The sequence below is a fragment of the Anabrus simplex genome, chromosome 7, assembly GCF_040414725.1.
Source record: "Anabrus simplex isolate iqAnaSimp1 chromosome 7, ASM4041472v1, whole genome shotgun sequence".
NCBI lineage: Eukaryota > Metazoa > Arthropoda > Insecta > Orthoptera > Tettigoniidae > Anabrus > Anabrus simplex.
In genome coordinates, this window is record NC_090271.1 from 3,872,957 (window position 1) to 3,891,837 (window position 18,881).

At 40.8% G+C, this 18,881-nt stretch overlaps 1 protein-coding gene across 2 annotated transcripts in view; it reads right to left on the reverse strand.

Moving 5' to 3' along the window:
* The window catches only part of mRpS2 (mitochondrial ribosomal protein S2), a 65,960-nt gene extending 51,630 nt beyond the window's left edge, over positions 1-14,330 (reverse strand). For both annotated transcript variants that reach the window (XM_067151011.2, XM_067151010.2), the window contains exon 1: positions 14,240-14,330. In XM_067151011.2, the coding sequence (XP_067007112.1) occupies positions 14,240-14,270 (31 nt within the window). In that variant the 5' untranslated portion in view covers positions 14,271-14,330. The remainder of the gene's footprint in view (positions 1-14,239) is intronic.
* Positions 14,331-18,881: the final 4,551 nt, after the last annotated feature.

Below are 18,881 nucleotides of genomic sequence, written 5' to 3' on the forward strand. Positions count from 1 at the left end.
AGTACAGTACATACTTCACTCTATTTTTCGACATAGTTGCCAAGTTTGTTCAAACACTTATCATACCTCTGAACAAATTTTAAAATACCATCTTCATAGAAACTTGCTGCCTGCTCCGATAACCAAGAGTTCACTGCCGTTTTCACGTCGTCATCATTGTAGTGGTTGCCACTGAGGTGATGTTTGAGCTGGAGAAACAGATGGTAATCGCTCGGCGCAAGATCAGGACTGTAGGGTAGGTGGTCTAAAACTTCCCAGCCAAAACTGTCCAATAAATCGCGGGTCTGACCTGCAGTGTGAGGTCTTGCATTATCATAGAGAAGGACAATTCCCTTTGTCAGCATGCCGCGTCTTTTGTTTTGAATCGCTCTGCGTGGCTTTCTCAGGGTTTGGCAGTATGCTTCTGCATAGATAGTGGTTCCTCGTTGCATGAAGTTGACCAACAAAACACCATGCCCATCCCAAAACACCGACGCCATGATTTTGCACTGGGACGGAGTCTGTTTGGCCTTCACCTTTACAGGCGAGTGTGTGCGTCTCCATTCCATGCTCTGTTGCTTCGATTCGGGCGTGATATGCGAAACCCACGTTTCATCTCCAGTTACGATCTGACTCAAGAAGCCGTCACCTTCTTCTTCATAACGAGTCAAGAATTGCACACTCAAATCTTTGGTTTTGTGGTCCTCTGTTAGGAGTTTCGGGACCCAACGGGAGCACAGTTTCCTAAACTTTAGGTGTTCAGAAACAGTTGTAAAGCACTGATCTCGACACATCAGGAAATTCATTTGAGATACCTGTTATTGTGAAGCGCCTGTTCTCACGAATCTTCGCTTCAACTGAAGCCAACAAATCGTCTGTAATCAAAGAAGGGCGACCGGAGCGGTCCTCATCATGGACATTGTCACGGCCATCTTTGAATTGATATAGATGTTGATTCCCATAGGGAATCTGAAATATTTGTCCTGAATGAGCAAATTTATAATACCAATATAAATGGTCCGTTATTGGACATTATTATTGGTAGGTGTGCTAGGTACCAACTGACGAGCCCACCCTAGCACACGAGGGCGAAACGCTGGCAACCAAGAATGAGCTAGCTGGAAAATTTATAATGTCCAATAACGGACCATTTATATTGGTATCATCTTTGAATTGCCGTACCCACTTTCGCACTTTGCTTTCACCGTACACTTTGCAAATCTGTCGATGAATTTCTGCAGCAGACAGGTTCCTTGCTGACAGAAACCGTATCACTGATCGAACCTCGCACGCGGTGGGGGAGTTGATAGTCTTAAACATTTTGAAAGCACAGAACAGAATCGTACAGGTCAGCTACAGAGATGAAACTGAGCACAGTTGTTCCCGAGGCATGCCGGTATACGACGCACGCGCTCGTTGCAATATGCACGCGAACTACTAGTGTCTACAACAAAACGGACCTTACTTAAAAAACACGCTTCGTATAAGTTATATCGCCGTCTACAGTCCACCTGCTCTCGTTGTTAAAGATAGCGAGTGATCTGAAGTTTGGCCAAGCAGCATGTTTAAGAATCCATCGAGGAGAAGCCTCGAGGGATTTCTGTTTCAACAAAGTAAGATTAATGGGAAAATGGTCACTGTCACAGAGATCATCGTGTCTATTCCACCGAAACAGCGGAACCAATGCTCGGCTGCATATGTGCCGTAACGTACAGTGAAATGAGTTGGTTCCTCTGTGTTCACAATACATAAATCCAGCTCTGTTACAAATGTTTCCAACTCCTTTCCCCTGGGGCAAGGCGTTCCAGAGCCCCATATGGGGTGATGAGCGTTAAAATCTCCCAAAAAAAGGAAGGGAGGAGGAAGCTAATCTATAAGATCAGTGCCATCATTCACGTTAAGAGGCTGGCCTGGTGGAAAATAAACGTTACACACTGCTGTTATGACAAGCAGCGGTATCCGCTCCGCAACTGCTTCCAGTGGGGTTCTTAGAGGAACCTCTTCGCTATAGGTATCAGAACGAACAAAAATACCCACGCCACCGGATGCCTGGTGAGCATAATATCAATCCGTCGAGTATAGTCTGAAATTTCTCAAGACCGTATGATGACCTGCTCTGAAGTTTGTCTCCTCAATATAGACTATACTCGCCGCAAACTGACGAATGAGCTGATGCTGCTCAGCAAGATGCCTGTCATAACCGTTACAATTCCACTGTGATAGTGCCATAGTGTGGACTATAAAAAGAGCGTTAGGTTGTGAGCAACAAGATGCCCGTGAACCTAAACACTCGACGTCCGTCACGTCATCGACAGACGGCGGGGTTGACGCCCAAAACTTCGATGCTTTCCGGAGACGGGAAGTTCCCCTACAAGGGCAGGGCGCAGGTTTTGGAGCAGGAGTACCTGCTACATACCTGTCAACTTTATAAAACTAAAAATCAGGAGATTCTGATATGAAAATCAGGAAAAATCAGGAGATACAACAGGTGAAAATTGCTTATTCTACATGTCTTGCGCAATACAGGAGTACTTTGGTATATATTGTAACACGTATTGTCTCAAAACCCGACTGTTGCTATATGAGGCTACAAGGCTAAAAATTACACATCTATTCCCTCACAGGAAGTATGTGAGCGAGATGATCGGTGCGCGCAATTATACGAAGCAAAATGCTATTTTTATCAAGTAATAAATTAAAATTCACCAAAATTCTCTCCAAATGAATCTTTAAATCTCTAGAAAAGTCACTAGTCGCTATCTCTGAAATTCTGTCACTAAATTACTAAAATAGACCCCAAATCTGGCGACTAGTCTCTAGAATCAACTAGACTGATGTGAACGAACATGAACATAGCATGCAAGAACGATTTACAATCGATACACGCGTCACGATATAGAGGTTTCCATAAACAACGCACATTCGCGCGTATTTGTCATATTACTAAACGTCGATATTTCATTTGAAAGCGGCAATGAATGAAGAACTTTGGGCCACTGGCGTGCAATACTGAAATGGCGGGATTTGAAAACAAATGTTTGAAGTTCATCAAACAAATAAGCAAAAATTGGAAGAAATAATGGAATAATCGGGAGGCGGGAAAAACTGTTGAAAATCGGGAGTCTCCCGCCTAAATGAGGAAAGTTGTCAGGTATGCTGCTGGCGCAGAATCATACCCTCCAGATGGAGGACACTATTTCCCTTTCGCAGAGGAAGTGCGGGAGCGCCCGGTAGGGGCGTTCTTCGCCGCCTTCTTTTCGAGTTTGACGGGCTGGGAGACGATTTCCCAGCTCTGGTCGACGATACCACTTCCACCGGCTGGAGCACGGCTATCGCCGACCTCTTAGGTGGGGGGGGGGAGAGAGACTCAGCTTTCCCCACTTGCTGTGCCGGCTTAGAACTGTCAGCCGGCACAAACTTCTGGTTGGTCGAAGGTGGGGTGGTCCCCCCCTTCGAGCTTTTATTCCTTGTGACGTTGCATTGAGGAGCAACGGTCGCCTTGGGTGCAGCAATCATCACGGGTAACGATGTCGTGAAAAACGAACCAGGGAGACTCTGAGCTATCATGCTGTAGTCGAGTGTACAGGCAGGTGTATTTGTGGAATTAAACTTACGACGCGCTTCCCGGTAGAAAAGACCATCCAGGGTCTTGATCTCCTGGATCTTCTTCTCACTCAGATATGTCAGACAGTTTCGATCCCGAAGAAAATGAAGAATAGAGCAGTTAGTGCACTTGTATGGAGTTGTGCACTCCTCCGCGCCGTGAGCTACTCTTCCACATGTACCACACACCGACTGATTCGAACGAGATACCATAAGTCCGAATCTCTGGCATTGATAGCATCGCATAGGAGGCGGGATGTATGGCCTCACATCGCAACGATAAGTTGTTACCATTAATGCTTTCAAGGCCCATACTTATAGACATGATATTGTATAGGCTTTTGGGCTTGTGCCGTGTCAAGAAAATAAGGTGAAATTCTTAACGTTTCGCAGAAAACTATGCTCTGCGTCCTCAGAAGAATTCTCGACTGTCCACGAGAAAGGCTTCTTAAACAAAGACATTTTTGAATTTGGAACGTTATAATAGAAGTAGAAGTGGAAATGGTACATTAATTCACCACCAGATGGACCCCAGGACGTGGCACAATGCTAGCGTTCGAAGCGGAAGCTGACCGAACCATCACAATCAGACTAAGCGGTTCACATAACGTGTTTGCGTAACATATGACAGGTGTAAGACATAGACATAAGCCTGGAATGAAACATCTGGCGACAAGGAACGTACGAATTTGGAAAACACCAAGACGAAATAACAATAGTGAAGGGGCAGGGAAGGGAACTACCTACAAAAATTCTTTATGGCTGGCAACCAGGTATTACTTAATTGATGGCCGGTGCCCCTGTTGAAATTGTTAGGATTTCTACGCATTTCCACAGCTTCCTGATGTATACTTTACCGCACGTACAGGGAATTTCGTCCACCCCAGGATGTAAAAGAGGGGACAATTTGTCCTTGGTTTTACTCAGACTGTGGGCAATTTTAGTGGCGGTGCCAAACACTGTTTTTATATTGTGTTTGCGGAGCACCTTGGCAATTCGATCTGTGGTGTTGTGAATGTAAGGTAAGTAGGCAGTTCCTTTCACTTCTTCCTTCTGTGAGATTTGCTTGGTCGTTTCTCTGAGATGTAGGGCTCTATGAATCTGCAAATCGTTGTAACCATTACCCTTAAACGCGACTCTGAGCGTGTCCATCTCCATCTGGATAATCTGGACAATCATAACCTTCGTTAATTTCAAAAAGACATATTCCATAGATGTTGGAGTGCTCATGAACGTTCTGCAGGAGTTTGGAGTGGATGAGAAATCTCTGGCCATAATTTGACACTCCCTTACAAACACCTTTTCTCAAGTCAAATTTATGGGCAAACTCTCAAATCCGTTTGAGATAAAAGAGTTTGAAGCAAGGAGACAGCCTTTCCCCACTACTCTTTAATTGCATTTTAGAAAAAGTTATTAGGGAATGGAGGTTGAGAATGACTGAAAATGGAATGAAGAATGGAGTAAAGACAGGTTGTGGAAAAAATGATCATGTTGGACTGCCTTGCTTTCACAGACGTCGTCGTTCCTATTACAGACAACCGTCAAACAGCCAAGAAACAAGTTCAAGAACTACAAAATGTTGCGTTCAAGTCCCTCGCAATTCAGGTCATGTTAAAACATTACGGCACAGGCCTAAGAAAGTCGACGAGTGACCCAAACACATTTCTGTTAAGATCAAATTTGGAGCTCTACAAGACAGTAGACAGAATCACGACTGTGATGAGGAAAAGAAGACTGACGTTTTATGGGCATATTAAAAGAATGAACCCTGAGAGATTGGCCAACAGGATACTTTTCCTGCAGGAAAAGTGGAAAAAAACAACTGGGATGGCTTACACAGGTGTACAATGACTTAGCAGAAATAGGTATCAAGGAGGATATAAGAGAAAGGACATCATTTAGGAAGAAGGTTGTGGGAATGAGGGATGCATCTGAAGAGCAACAAGTGAAGACACGGAACATCTCGGTGGAAGAGCGAGCAAGAAGAAGTCAAAGACTCAAGAATCTTTGGCAAGAGTGTAAAGAGAAGGGTATCGGTCTGCATGACAGAAGGAAGATTGTGTAAATGTGGCCCACAGGTGGCCGTATCGATAAATAAATAATAATAATTTCCTTCTGGCATTCGGCTGTGCGGAGACCTGCATTGTCAGGCGGATATTACTGCAAGGATATATGGAGCTCCCACCCGATGATCCCTGGGTGGTCACAAATGCGGGCTTTTGGGCGTAACCGCACATGTAAGAGGCCCATCTCCGAGCAGCATACACATCAAAAATTTTGAAATGGTCTACAACCAACCCTCAAAAAAAAAAAAAAAAAAAAAATAATAATAATAATAATAAATAAATAAATAAATAAATAAATAAATAAATAAATAAATAAATAAATAAATAAGAGGGGACCATGGTCACATGACCCTTTTAGTCCTCTTCTACGACAGGCAGGGTTTACCTGTGAATGTACTCAGCCCCTCCCATCCACAGGAGGTCCAACACATTGTACCAAACCGCAATCCATGTCCGCGCCTAGGTCGCCCCTTTTAGTCACCTCTTACGACAGGCAGGGGATACCGCAGGTGTATTCTACATGTGCGTCCCCAACCCGCGGGGGTTGTGATTTACAATCATGTGCATTTACGTTTTACCATGTATTGTATTGTGTCTATGTGTTTGGGGCTGAGGTAGCATGTGCTAGGAACTTCTTGTCCTTTTGTGTGTGTACATTCCTGTACCTTGGTAGTCTCATGGTGAGGGATGAGTTAAGTTGTCACTGAGGATCAGTTTTATGTCCTTTTGGGGATAGTGCTGCTTAGTCTCAGTATATCTCTCAGTTTTAGGACAAGGTCAGTGTGGACCTTAGGTAATTGTAAATAGGGTATGTATTGTTTTCAGTGTAACTCATAAATGCCTTGATTCATTGTGAGATTATTTCTAAACACTGTATTCTTCCTGGTAGTTGACACTGTAAGAGAATGTGCAATGTTCTAATCTAATATTGTCATCTATTCGTATATAACTGACATCCAGTCGAACTCACTTCAATATAAAATTTCCTGCTCTGTTTGATTTGCTAATTTCATTCTTCATTTCAGGCTTCTCTTCTGTTAATGTTACTAATTGCAAATTTGTTTCAGCGTGCTACTGCCCATGTGTGTCGGTGGTTGTCTTGATATCTGCCTCATGCTGTACAGGTGGAGTGACCACATTGTCATTGTGTTATGTTATTATTAGTACTGAGACTGGAGATCAATTGTGCTTCTAAGCATGAATATATTTAATTTTTTCTATTTTTCTGTCTGGTCCAATTGTGGTCATCTTGCTTGATATTGTCTGTTCTTCGATATTGCTGTCCTCATGTCTTAATCTGGTTTGTAATTGTGATTCTTCTGTAATCGTTACCTACAATGCATCAGTACGTGCGACTGTACTTGACTGCATATATTGTGTTAACTTGATAAAAACGTATTACTCTCGGAATTTGCTGTACTAGTCTTTTGAGTCATTCCTCGCTTCTCTGTAACCCGTTGGTAAGCGAGTGAAAAGCCTACATCTATGCTAACCAAACTTAACTTGGTATACTATGTACAATTGTAATTTTGTTAATCACATTTAACCTAAATTTGGACTTTTTGTAAAATGAATTTGTAAATTAGTTGTAAGTGGGTTAACACCACTGTAGTGTATTAACAGTATAATAACGTGGATGAGCAGTATCCGTTTGGCACGCATATTCAGCGAATAATACCAATTCAGCGCAAATTACATGTGTTGGACAATGTGCTCCCATTCTTCGTTTACTGTTGCGGTTGTGCCCTCAGTGTTGCGAGAATGAAGTGACTGATTCTATTATGCTGTGTGACAATTGCCATTGCCTGTGCTCGCATAGACTATGTAAGGACAACATCTAAATGGCAGTATGAACATGATTCCGGCCACACCATATTCATTATTTCTGGACTACAACTAATTCTGTCTATGACATTGACTCTGTGCTGTTGCCATTACACCATAAAGCAAGAAGACTGTAAAAACTTCCATCTCTATGTGCATATGCCCTGAGTCACTTCTATTCAGTCTCAACGATGTGTGTGAACTGTCATGCTTCGCCAGTCACTAACTGTATTAACCGATGTACTCAAACTGTGAGGCTGTAGCGGTATAATTTAAAGGGGATTAGTATAACTACTGCCATCTGTGACCATTAGTATGTGTGGAATTTAAAAATCATCATTTAACAATGCCCCTTAAACGGCAAAACAGCAATTGGCTGTAATTTGTTAATTGTCGTAGATCTTAAACCTTGATTGGACTAAACTGTAATATAACTGTGGCCAATCACTTTGCAATTGGACTTTTGTTGTACATTATTGTCTATGAACTTGCTATTGGATAGCTCCGCCGCTTGATCTTCAACTGTTCTGCACGGCGCTCCATAGCGGCCATTATTCAAAACCTGACTTCTGTTCCAGCACTCGGACAAGAGCAGGTGTGATGCCGCTCGTCTTGCTGGCGAGAATGATTTGAAACCACCATAAGGTGATAGTGAAAGGAAGGCCTGTATAAATTGTTTATATTGAAAATGGATTATTTGGTAGTGTTTTAATTTGAACTTGTGTGTAAATTTGGAATGAAACTCTATTTGTGACTCCGACTGCCTGCAGTTGAGTATAATATTACCCTTGGGAATATTTTGAACAAAATTGTATAAGTGAGTACTTCGGAATTGTTCATCCCCAGTCTGGCAAGTGATCATCTGGCTTAATATTAACTCCAACAGACTTTATCCACATAAACTACGGTGAATTTTTCTGCAGTGAGTAAAATGCCAACATGGCTACCGTCGTCAATGTTTTAAATTAATATTTTTGAGAGAAGTCTTGTAAACCACAACCTCAACTTACTACTTACCGGAAAGCAATGTTTATTCACAAAATAATGTTCAGAAATGATGATTTGCGTGTGAACTTCTTTGAAAGACTGGTATTTAAATTCGTCACAATAATAATAAAAATTGTGATATCGAAAACACACAAAATCTAGTTGAGAGTCGTGTACTGATCCGTAAACATTCTTAAGGTTGTCCTACTCCCAAAACTCACAACAGTTAAAATTAAGATCGTACTTAATCTTGGTGATGCGATAATTACGGTATTCCAAGCATTAATACGGAATTTTTTCAAGTCTACTGGATAAATGTATTAGCTGTTAAGAATACTCTCTCACATTTATTGTTATAAAGATGAAATTTTAGGTAGCTTCAATTATTGATGTGGGATTGTTATTATGTGTATGTGTTTATTTGGCAAGATCGAAGGGGTACGGTATTTTAATTAGTTTTGAGTTTAAAAATTGGCACTTCAGTGTTCTTGAGGTATTGTACAATTTCTTAATTTGTTTTTAAGGGTTCCATCAATCTTTCAAGGCCTTAATTATGTTTGAAACGGTGCACCAAGGTAAACTAAAATTTTCTTGCTATGAAAAAGGTAAATATGGTAATCTGAAAACCCTATTATAAAACAAGGGTAAAACTTAATGTATTGGTTATTTCTGAAAGATATGCAACTCTACTAGTAATAATGATTTCTGTTTTTCTAGATGATTATATTTATCTGGATTTGAGTTCATTAATTATTAAATATTTTAATTTCTAATATTTTAAAACCTTTACCCAATTACTTTCTCCTTTGAATTTTCTTTTTATTATGTACCTTGGGTTGGCCCCCTTTCCTTGTCTTGTCCAGGCCCTAATCCTAACCGTCCACACGGCAAGAAACATGTCCAGGCCCTACTCTAACCGTCCACACGGCAAGAAACATGTCCAGGCCCTACTCTAACCGTCTACAGGCAAGAAAAAACAGACCCTACCCTGACCAGTAGGCCTACAGATCAATGGTGTTTACACAGAAAACTAGATGCCTTAGGCCGCTTTGCGGTTCTACCCTGAGGGCTGTCTTCCTTCGTAGTGTAAACTGTTAGTGTTATTAGCTGCCATCCTCTGGGCACCGGGTTCAATTCCTGGTACTGCCAGAAATTTAAGAATGGTTTGTAGTTGAAATGGCACAAGCAGCTCACCTCCATTGGATGTATGCCTGAAAAGAGCTGCACCACATCAGGATGAGGACACGAGTTTAGTTTACTTTACTTTACCTGCGGGTATACGCTCCCAGACCCCCTTTGCTTGACCGCATATCACAGGTCTTGTCCAGGCCCTACCCTAACTGATACAGACCAATGGTGTTTCCACAGAAAACTAGAGCCTTAGGCCTCTTGTTTCCTGTGGAAACTCCATTAGTCTAGACTGGTTAGGGTAGGGACTGGAGAAAACTATTGGTCATACTTCACAAGTTCCATTTACGTGTGCTTTTATTGTGCCACGATTGGTAACGGGATCTCATTATCAAAACTGACGGGAATGACGTCACGTGTTACGTTCGCCAATAGGAATACACATAGCTACTGCAGCAAAGGAAAATGGCGTGTAATGCTCTTCGTTAGGTTATAAATGTATAAATGTACTTATGGAGGTAGGACAGTAGGTTCCTGGTAATTGCAACGAACACATTTCTCCTCTGACACTCATTCCAAGTAAAATTTCATTAATTTCTCCTTCCTTATAATGTTACAAACATCTTGTGACGAGGTGTCAATTTTTATAGGAAAAGTTTTATGATTAATAATTTCATTATACCACAAATTATAATCCTAAGTAATACAGAGTCTAACCCTAAAAGTGATATTTCCTAACCTCAAATGTTTTCAAATATTTCAACAAAGGAAAGAAAAATCTCACCTCTGTTACTGTTATTCTTGAGTGCTATTCATGGAGGTGAGAACAAGGCATAGAGTTTATAACGCTATTTACTTTACGTCGCACTGACACAGATAGGTTTTATGGCGATGATGGGATAGCCCCGTGGCCTTCATTAAGGTACAGCCCCAGCATTTGCCTGGTGTGAAAATTGGGAAACCACGGAAACCATCTTCAGGGTTGCCGACAGTGGGGCTCGAACCCACTATCTCCAGGATGCGAGCTCACAGATGTGCACCCCTAACCGTACGGCCAACTTGCCTGGTGGTTTGTGATGCAGTAGTCTATTGTAGAATAACACCCACAGTAGCTCCTTCCTGTTGTAAGAGGCAACTAAAAGGGGCTCCAGGGGCTCTCAACGTGGGAGCGTGGGTTGGTGACCATGGGGCCCTTTAGCAGAGTCCTGGCATTGCTTCCACTTGTGCCAGGCTCCTCACTTTCATCTTTCCTATCTGAGCTCCCTTAGTCAACTCTCGTTCTTTTCCAACCCCGACGCTATTACGTTCCAAGGGGTAGCGAGTCTTTCACTTTCACGTCCTTTGTGGCCCTTGTCTTTCTTTGGCCGATACCTTCATTTTTCGAAGTGTCGGATCCCTTCCATTTTTCTCTCTGATTAGCGAGTGTTTGTTGCTTTTTATTTTACAAATTGCTTTACGTCGCACCAACACAGATAGGTCCTGTGGTAATGATGGGACAGGAAAGGGCTAGGAGTGGGAAGGAAGCGACCATGGCCTTAATTAAGGTACAACCCCGCATTTGCCTGGTGTGAAAATGGGAAAGCACAGAAAACCATCTTTAGAGCTGCCGACAGTGGGGTTCGAACCCACTACCTATCTCCAGAATACTGTATACTGGCCGCACTGAAACGACTGCAGCTATCCAGCCCAGTACTGATTAGTGTTATATAGAGGATGGTTGCCTAGTTGTACATCATCTTAAAACAATAACTACCACCACCACCACCACTAAATGATGAAACTGGAAAGTATCTTTTCCTAAAATTTGATTTTTTTAAATGGTAATAGAAGGCTAAGAACAATGAATATATATGTATGTATGTATGTATGTGTGTGTTTATACACATATACATACACAAGAAAGACTTAAGCTTCAAAATCTTCAAATGAAAGGAGGAATCTATGCAAAATCTAGGGAAATCAATAAAGAGTGATCCAGTCAAATATGAGGAAGCTAATCAAAAGGAATGGGAATTATACCATGCAAGGAAAGAAGCAAGGAAAATAAAACTTATATAGGACATGAGTCAATGTGAGAAGAGAGAGATTAGAAAAGTGTGCCGAGGAAGAAGTAGGAGATATTATGAATTGGAAAAAAAAAAAAAAAAAGAGAGAGAGAGCGAAAATTAGCAGACTGCTAGAGGAAAGTACACCACCACCACCACCACCTTGTCCCCAACCTGGTCTAAACATAAACAACAGGCTAGCCCCTGGAATAAAGAAACTGTGCAGAAACCGGACTGAACCAAAAAAAAAAAAAAAAATTAAGACACTACATGAGGTCATCCTCTAATAAATGCATCTTTCCAAATATTGGTGACACATTACTGTAGAAGTATCAGATGTAATTTGTATACTTGACCAGACATGGTCAGCAATGACTTGTGCAACCATGAAAATGTAATCTAAACCTCTCCAGTTCTTTTTTAGGAAGTGTGCAAACAGATTTCATTGACAGCCATTATTTTTACTTTTTAACAATTGAATTTGTATCCCTGACCCTAATGTCAACATTTATTATTTTTATACTTTAAGACAACATAAATAAGTTTCGATAATATTGATTTTAAGGAGGAAACGTTTTGTTTTTATTTTCTAATATGGTAATGAATGTATTCTTTAGTATTATAAAATCCGAAAACATTTATTGCAGCAAACTTAAATCCTCATTCTCACAAATACTTCAATCCATGCTATTATTTTCTCACATCTGTGATCATACCATTTTTAAAAGTGGTTAAATAAAATGTAATGGTCATTGATTAGGACCAGTACTGTGGAAGTATTCTGCATAATGAAATGTGACAAAAGAAAACAATATCAAGTGAAAAGAAACATTTTCAAATTTTTAAAATTTCTTCCATTTTCCGAAGTTGCTTAAACTTACGTCGCACCGACACAGATGTCTGATGGCAACGATGGGACAGGACAGGGCTAGGAGTGGGAAGGAAGCGGCCGTGGCCTTAGTTAAGGTAAGGTACAGCCAGGGGCGGTTTCTCCGTAAGGTTGAGGTTTGCGCTACCCCCATTAATTTTTTATGTTTATTTTAGGTAAAGTTTTATAATTTGCATTACTCATCTACTGTATTTTCATTCAACAAGACAAACCTTTCAAGAGCTTGAAAAGCAGATATTGACTACAGGAAACTACAAGATGTTCACTGCAGGAGCCGAAAAGTTTGCAGCAGAGAGTCAACCTGAGGAAGGATGAAACCTGGGCTGCCAGAGGGGTGCGCAGTGCTGATCGATGATTGTTTTTAGGCTGCTAGAGGGGTGCGGGGGGAGAGGAAAAGATAGGCGTGGCTTCTTATACATTGCTTAAATGGAGGTTTATCAACCTGGCTCCTCCTACCACGGCCAACCTGATGCGTCGCTCTAGCTAGCTCCTTGCAGCGCAGCGAGGGATCCAGTCGGCCGAGTTCCTACATAACCATCTACTAGCAAAGTCACTAGAGACCGTTGGCGCTCAATGCGAGAGTCTGTTCTAGAACAGGGATGTCACCTAGCGACATTGGATGGAAGTTCATCTGCTGGATATATAACTAATGGCTTTAAAATTTGAAAATAAAAACCGCCATTTCTTTCAGTATAGTTGTGAGCTTTGTTATGTGCGTCCAAGCTAAATAGCTTATTGATTTCACTGTGTAAACATTCGTGTCAGCGTGCGTGATTTTATTATTGTGCGTTTTTATCAGTTTATGGTATTTTGCCAGATCATGAATTCGGTGCAGTCTTTAATTCTGGGCCATTTCCGCAATGGACTGCCGAAGAAAAATCCGAGGTGAAACGATTGGGCAGGCCCACGCGACGTTTAATTTCGAAACCAGATATAATATCGGAATTAGGCTACCTCAAAGTGTTTCATTTCATTATGGTAAAAGAGTTTTTAAATTTAAAAAATGTTACTAGGTTGTAGTAAAATTCCTGAAAATAGAAATGTAAAATGTTTCCTTTATTTTTAATAATAAGTATTGCTAATGTATCTGGATTTGAAAATTAGCCTGTGATCATATTATATCAATGGTAAAAATTGTGCACCACTGAATTTTTAAACCACCAGCCGCCACAGGGTACAGCCCCAGCATTTGCCTTGCGTGAAAATGGGAAACCACAGAAAAACATCTCCCGAATACTGGATACTGAACGCACTTAAGCGACTACAGGTATCGAGCTTGGTTTTAAAACTTCTATCAAATCCCGCCCTCTTATGGAGAATGACCCACATATAAAACCACAATCAGTAAAATTCGACTAGACGACGATGAAAGAGAAGAGCTGCCAAGTTTTAATGCAGACAGCAGAGCAGTAAATTGAAAATGTTAAGGACCCACCTTTTCAATACAATAGCAGAGCAGAATGAATGCATTTTAACAAAATTCAGATGCAGCATTTAATGTTATTGAAACTGTTATTTACACTATCCGGTGGGACACGAGCTTTTGGTCAGATTTGAGGCATCATGTGTTAGGAATGCCAGTGATACCATAGTCCGAGAGTTCTACCACAGAAAGTTACCAGTCAGTAAAAGAGAATATCACAACTTGCAACAACTCAAAATACTGCAAGGATTTAGACATACACAGGTTTCATGGTATTCTTCGACTAATTACTTACCATCTATCTTTAGCAACACACTACGTAACATTGCCCAAGATCAAAACCAATTAATTCAATAAATAACGCGGAAATATTACAAGAGTCTAGCTGAGTCTAGCTCCTGAGGGAGTTTCATGTTTCGCCACATAGCGCTGTAAGAAAATAATCGGACAACTTCGGGAAAGTTCGGTGAGTGAGCTTTATTTTCAAGCTATGGCACGTAAAGTTGCGAGCGCGCTGAGACATGCTTAATGCTTATACAACGTAAACAGTCTAAACCAAAGAGGATAGAATAGAATAGAGATGAAACTCAATGATAAATTCGGTTCAAAGCCACTTGGCGCTAGTCGTTTTAGTCTCTTTTCCGAGATAGCGCCACAGTGTGCATTCTGGTGCAATACCTTAGTATTACTATCAACAGATAGCGCGAAGAATTAACATCCGGCGCAGTGACGTACATCCGGGTCAGCTTACGGCTCCTCCCCCTCTCCTTTACCCTTCCCAACCAATCGCCTCGCCCCCCGCGCCGCGAGCCAAACGGCGATAATAATGTATAGTGCTATTAAAACAATGTGCGTGTTCTGACAGCTCTCAGCGTGGTAGTAGCAGGTGGCAGTTACTATGGCAACCAGTACACGCCTCCCGTTTCAGCCAATCCCAGCCCGGCATGCACTCTCCCATTTCCTACCCCCGCTGTCTTAAAGCTTCGAGAGGCGGTCGGTCCGAGTTCCACGTTGCCTATATAGTATACCGTAGCACATGTGGCTGGGCTAACAATGTCTACTTTGAGTGATATCGTTGTATAGTGTGTTTTTTAAATCAACTAAATATTATAGTGCTATTGTGTTCGTGTTAATAAGTGTATCGTTATTGAGGCTGGCATTCTAGTGTAGTGTAAATTAGTATTGTGTAGTATAGTGTAATTTTAACACCGTCTCATTTACTGAACTCAAAATGTTGCAACCCGTTCAGAGCGCCGCAAAACCACAACGAGGGCGACCTAGAATTCATTCACCTAGAAAAAAGGCAAGCGTAATGGGGAGGCATGGCTTCGCTATTTGTGGTCAAGCTCGCGATATGGTATGTGCCTTACGCTATTTGTGGTCAAGCTCGCGATATGGTATGTGCCTTACGGGAATATTTTGAGGCTGAAGGGAAAAATGGAGGCCCACTGATAGACGTTAACAAAGTTGTAGAAAGAACAACAGCAGCTTTAAAATTTCTGAAGCTACAGTAATTACAATAGGGAAAGAAAAAGAAAAGAAAGAAAAGGAGCCTTGGGAAGAAGGTGAAGGGGAAAGGGAGGGAGTGGATGTATCTGGACCATCACATGACAGGTTATCAACACCGGGCAAAACCCGACTGATTAAAGCCTATGAGGAAGGGGAATGAGGAGTTTTTCTTACGATATTTGAGATAATAAAACTACTGCTGAGCCACCTTGGAATAATAGCAACGATATTTAACGTTTTTCTAACTCTTTCATGATCGCCGTTAATGGATATTATTTTCCGCAGAGCCTAGCGCAGAACGAGAGATGTTGACTGATGTAGTAACTCCTGCTGGATCATGTGGCAACACAGCGCTCCCACTCCTTTGTTCGGCGCCACGTGCTGCGAACTGTCAGAACACGCACATTGTTTTAATAGCACTATAGTTCTACTACTTCCATGCCCAATACATTGTAATTCATATATTTTTATTTCCAAGTATTTACTACGTTGTAAATAATGATCTGATACCCCTAGTTCGTATGGCATACTACGTTACTGAGAACATAACCACACACCTCAAAGCAGCTTTAACTTCAAATGAATGACTGACACATTAACACAAAGCTGATATTATAACAAATAAGAAATCCCTTCGAAAGCAAGACAACAGAGCACACCATATGCAAGACAATGGGGTTATCACATCAATATCTATTATCCGCGCACTTTTTAGTGATAGATTTGTGTACTCGTTGGAGAAGTAAAGCCCCATTCACAATGCAAACGTAACGTAACGTAAACTTAAAATTAACGTTAACTTAGAAGTTAGCGGCCTTCTTATCTAATGGATCCATTCACAATGCGCCGACGTAAACTTAACTGCGAGTCTGTAAAATTAAGGGATTGCAAACTCCAAGCTCTTGCGGTTAATTTTACGTTAACTTTAAGAACCAGCCAATCAGAGCAGAGGTAAACATTGTGTGTTGTGCACGATATAATGACTTCTTTCGACGGAACAGTTGTAATTCTCTTTCAAAATAATCTTTGTGTATAGGCTATGTATGATAGAAGGAAAAAGAATTACAAATACGCTGTACCGAAAAATAATAGGTGGAAATTAATATCCTGTAGTAATGAAATCTGACAATAAATGGCGGGAGACAAGCTCGCAGCGCTGGCAAACGGACGAGAGAATATCCCTGTCATAAATAAAACAGTGTCCCTGTATATTTCTTAACATTATGACGGACTACTAGTTTACGAAAACGATATCATCCAAACAAATAGATCCAAATATTGCATAGGGGTGTGATAGATAGGGTCATAGATGTCGGTTGAGGAGACCTTTTACATTTCTTTTTATTACAAAAGGGGAAGCAAATCGTAAGAAAGGCAAACAGTTCAGGTTTCATCCGCATGTCCAAAACGAACTGATGAGGGTCATTTCTTACAGTAGATTACCGAAATCGCCCTGAGATAACCTTCTTTGATTCAAGGGATGAACCCATTTTCTGCACTGTTGTTTAGATCGCCTTTTCAGGTACCGTAGGCCTACACAGCTCCCAGGAGCAAAGCAAAAGATGTTTGAAGTAATATGGATTCCGCTACCACGTTGTTTGATTCCATCGAGTTATTGAAATATAAAACTGCGAGATAGCCCAAAACCTGACTTCCGTACTAAATAACATGGCAGTGTTTTGATTGGCTGCTGTGTACTCTTTACGTTAATGTTACGTTCCTCCATTGTGAATACCAAAAATTTTACGTTAATTTTACGGTTACGTTACGTCGTTAAGTTTACGGTTACGTTTGCATTGTGAATGGGGCCTAAGAAGGGTTCCGTTAATACTGCCAACTGAATGGAAATGAAATCTGAATTGAATCGATAATATGATCGATCGATATGAATTTTATAAACCTTTATTATTTTAAGCAAACAACTGTGTCACACACACAATATTTAATACTATATAACATTTCCCGTTGCGAAACGTGTTCCTAGCATGAATTCTATAGTTTGGCTTTGCTGTGTAAACAACAACAGTACGAGTACTTAAAGTGTACGCCAGATGGCGCACAGCGATGATGAGCGATTCTTAGTTTGTGTTTCAAAGGTTGCCAATACGAATCTCGAAGATAACCAAAGTCGACCGCTTCGACACTAGGGTGTAAATCTATCACTAAAAAGTGCGCAGATAATAAGTACCACATGAAAATAAAAATAAGAGAATTAAATGCACTGAGACAGGAAATATATAGAACTACATTAATAGAACCATTCAGCTTTCAGCCCCTGATGTGTACTCAACAGGAAATACAGGATTTCAGGAGAACTGGCGAAGATATATTTCAAATAAACAAACACAAGGAACGAAGATTTACATCACAAGCACATGAGCACTTGGAAATCAAACAACACAAATACTGTAGCATCGTGGGAACTATCGATTAAAATCGATATAAGTTCGAAGAGGGTTAATCGATTGCGTAAAGTCGAATTCGATGCGATTTAGCCATATTATCTCCACAATGCTTGACGTTTTATGAATAATTAATTTGTGAGAAGTGCTCACTGACTGAGGTTAGACTTGAAATACTTTAAATACTTCACTTCGAGACAAACTGCCTTTAATTATTAACAACGCTCATTTCATGTTTACTTGCGTGCCATCTACAGAACGTGTATATAACTATTTACACGTTATGAATGACCTCCAGCGCCATCTAGAAAAAGAGACTGAAACTACTTGAAGCTAGCTACGGATTGGAACCAAAAGCCCTATGGAGTGCGACTAGGTCTTCGTTACTATTATACATATAATAAGGCCTATAAAATAACTACGTAAATGCATGTACCGGTACCGAATGAAATTACAGTGAAGTCACCAAGTAAGGACTTTTGTCAACCAAACAAGAAGAAATTATAATAAAAATATATTACCATTAACGACTAGCGTATGGAAGATCGGCGACTTGTCACTTGTCGAAGCACATTACAAACGTCACATACTATAGGCAATAAAACACTTGTCATTGTCCGAAAATTAAGTTCGGATAACTGTCAAATATGCATTTCTAAGCTTACTAGATACCCTAATGCTACTGTACTACAAAATATTGGTTCAGTGTGGTACCATAAGACAGTTTCTTAACCTATAACACACTTTTTACTGAGTGTGTGTCTCAGTAAGTCTTAACTTAGATGTAGGATGGTTAATAATGCACTTGAATGAATTGATCTAAACATGAGCATTCAGAAACAGTAGGTATTGTTCATAGGGCATTCATTGGTTCCATGCAGAATGTCCCTCATTGTCAACAGAACTGATTAAATCCAACGTAATAGCTTGTTGCTCCGCTGGAGATGGTTTGGTCACTACTACTTTTTGTCGATCTTTTCTTCTTGGTTGAGATGAGTCCCCGTTGAGGTTTTCTGAGATGTGTCT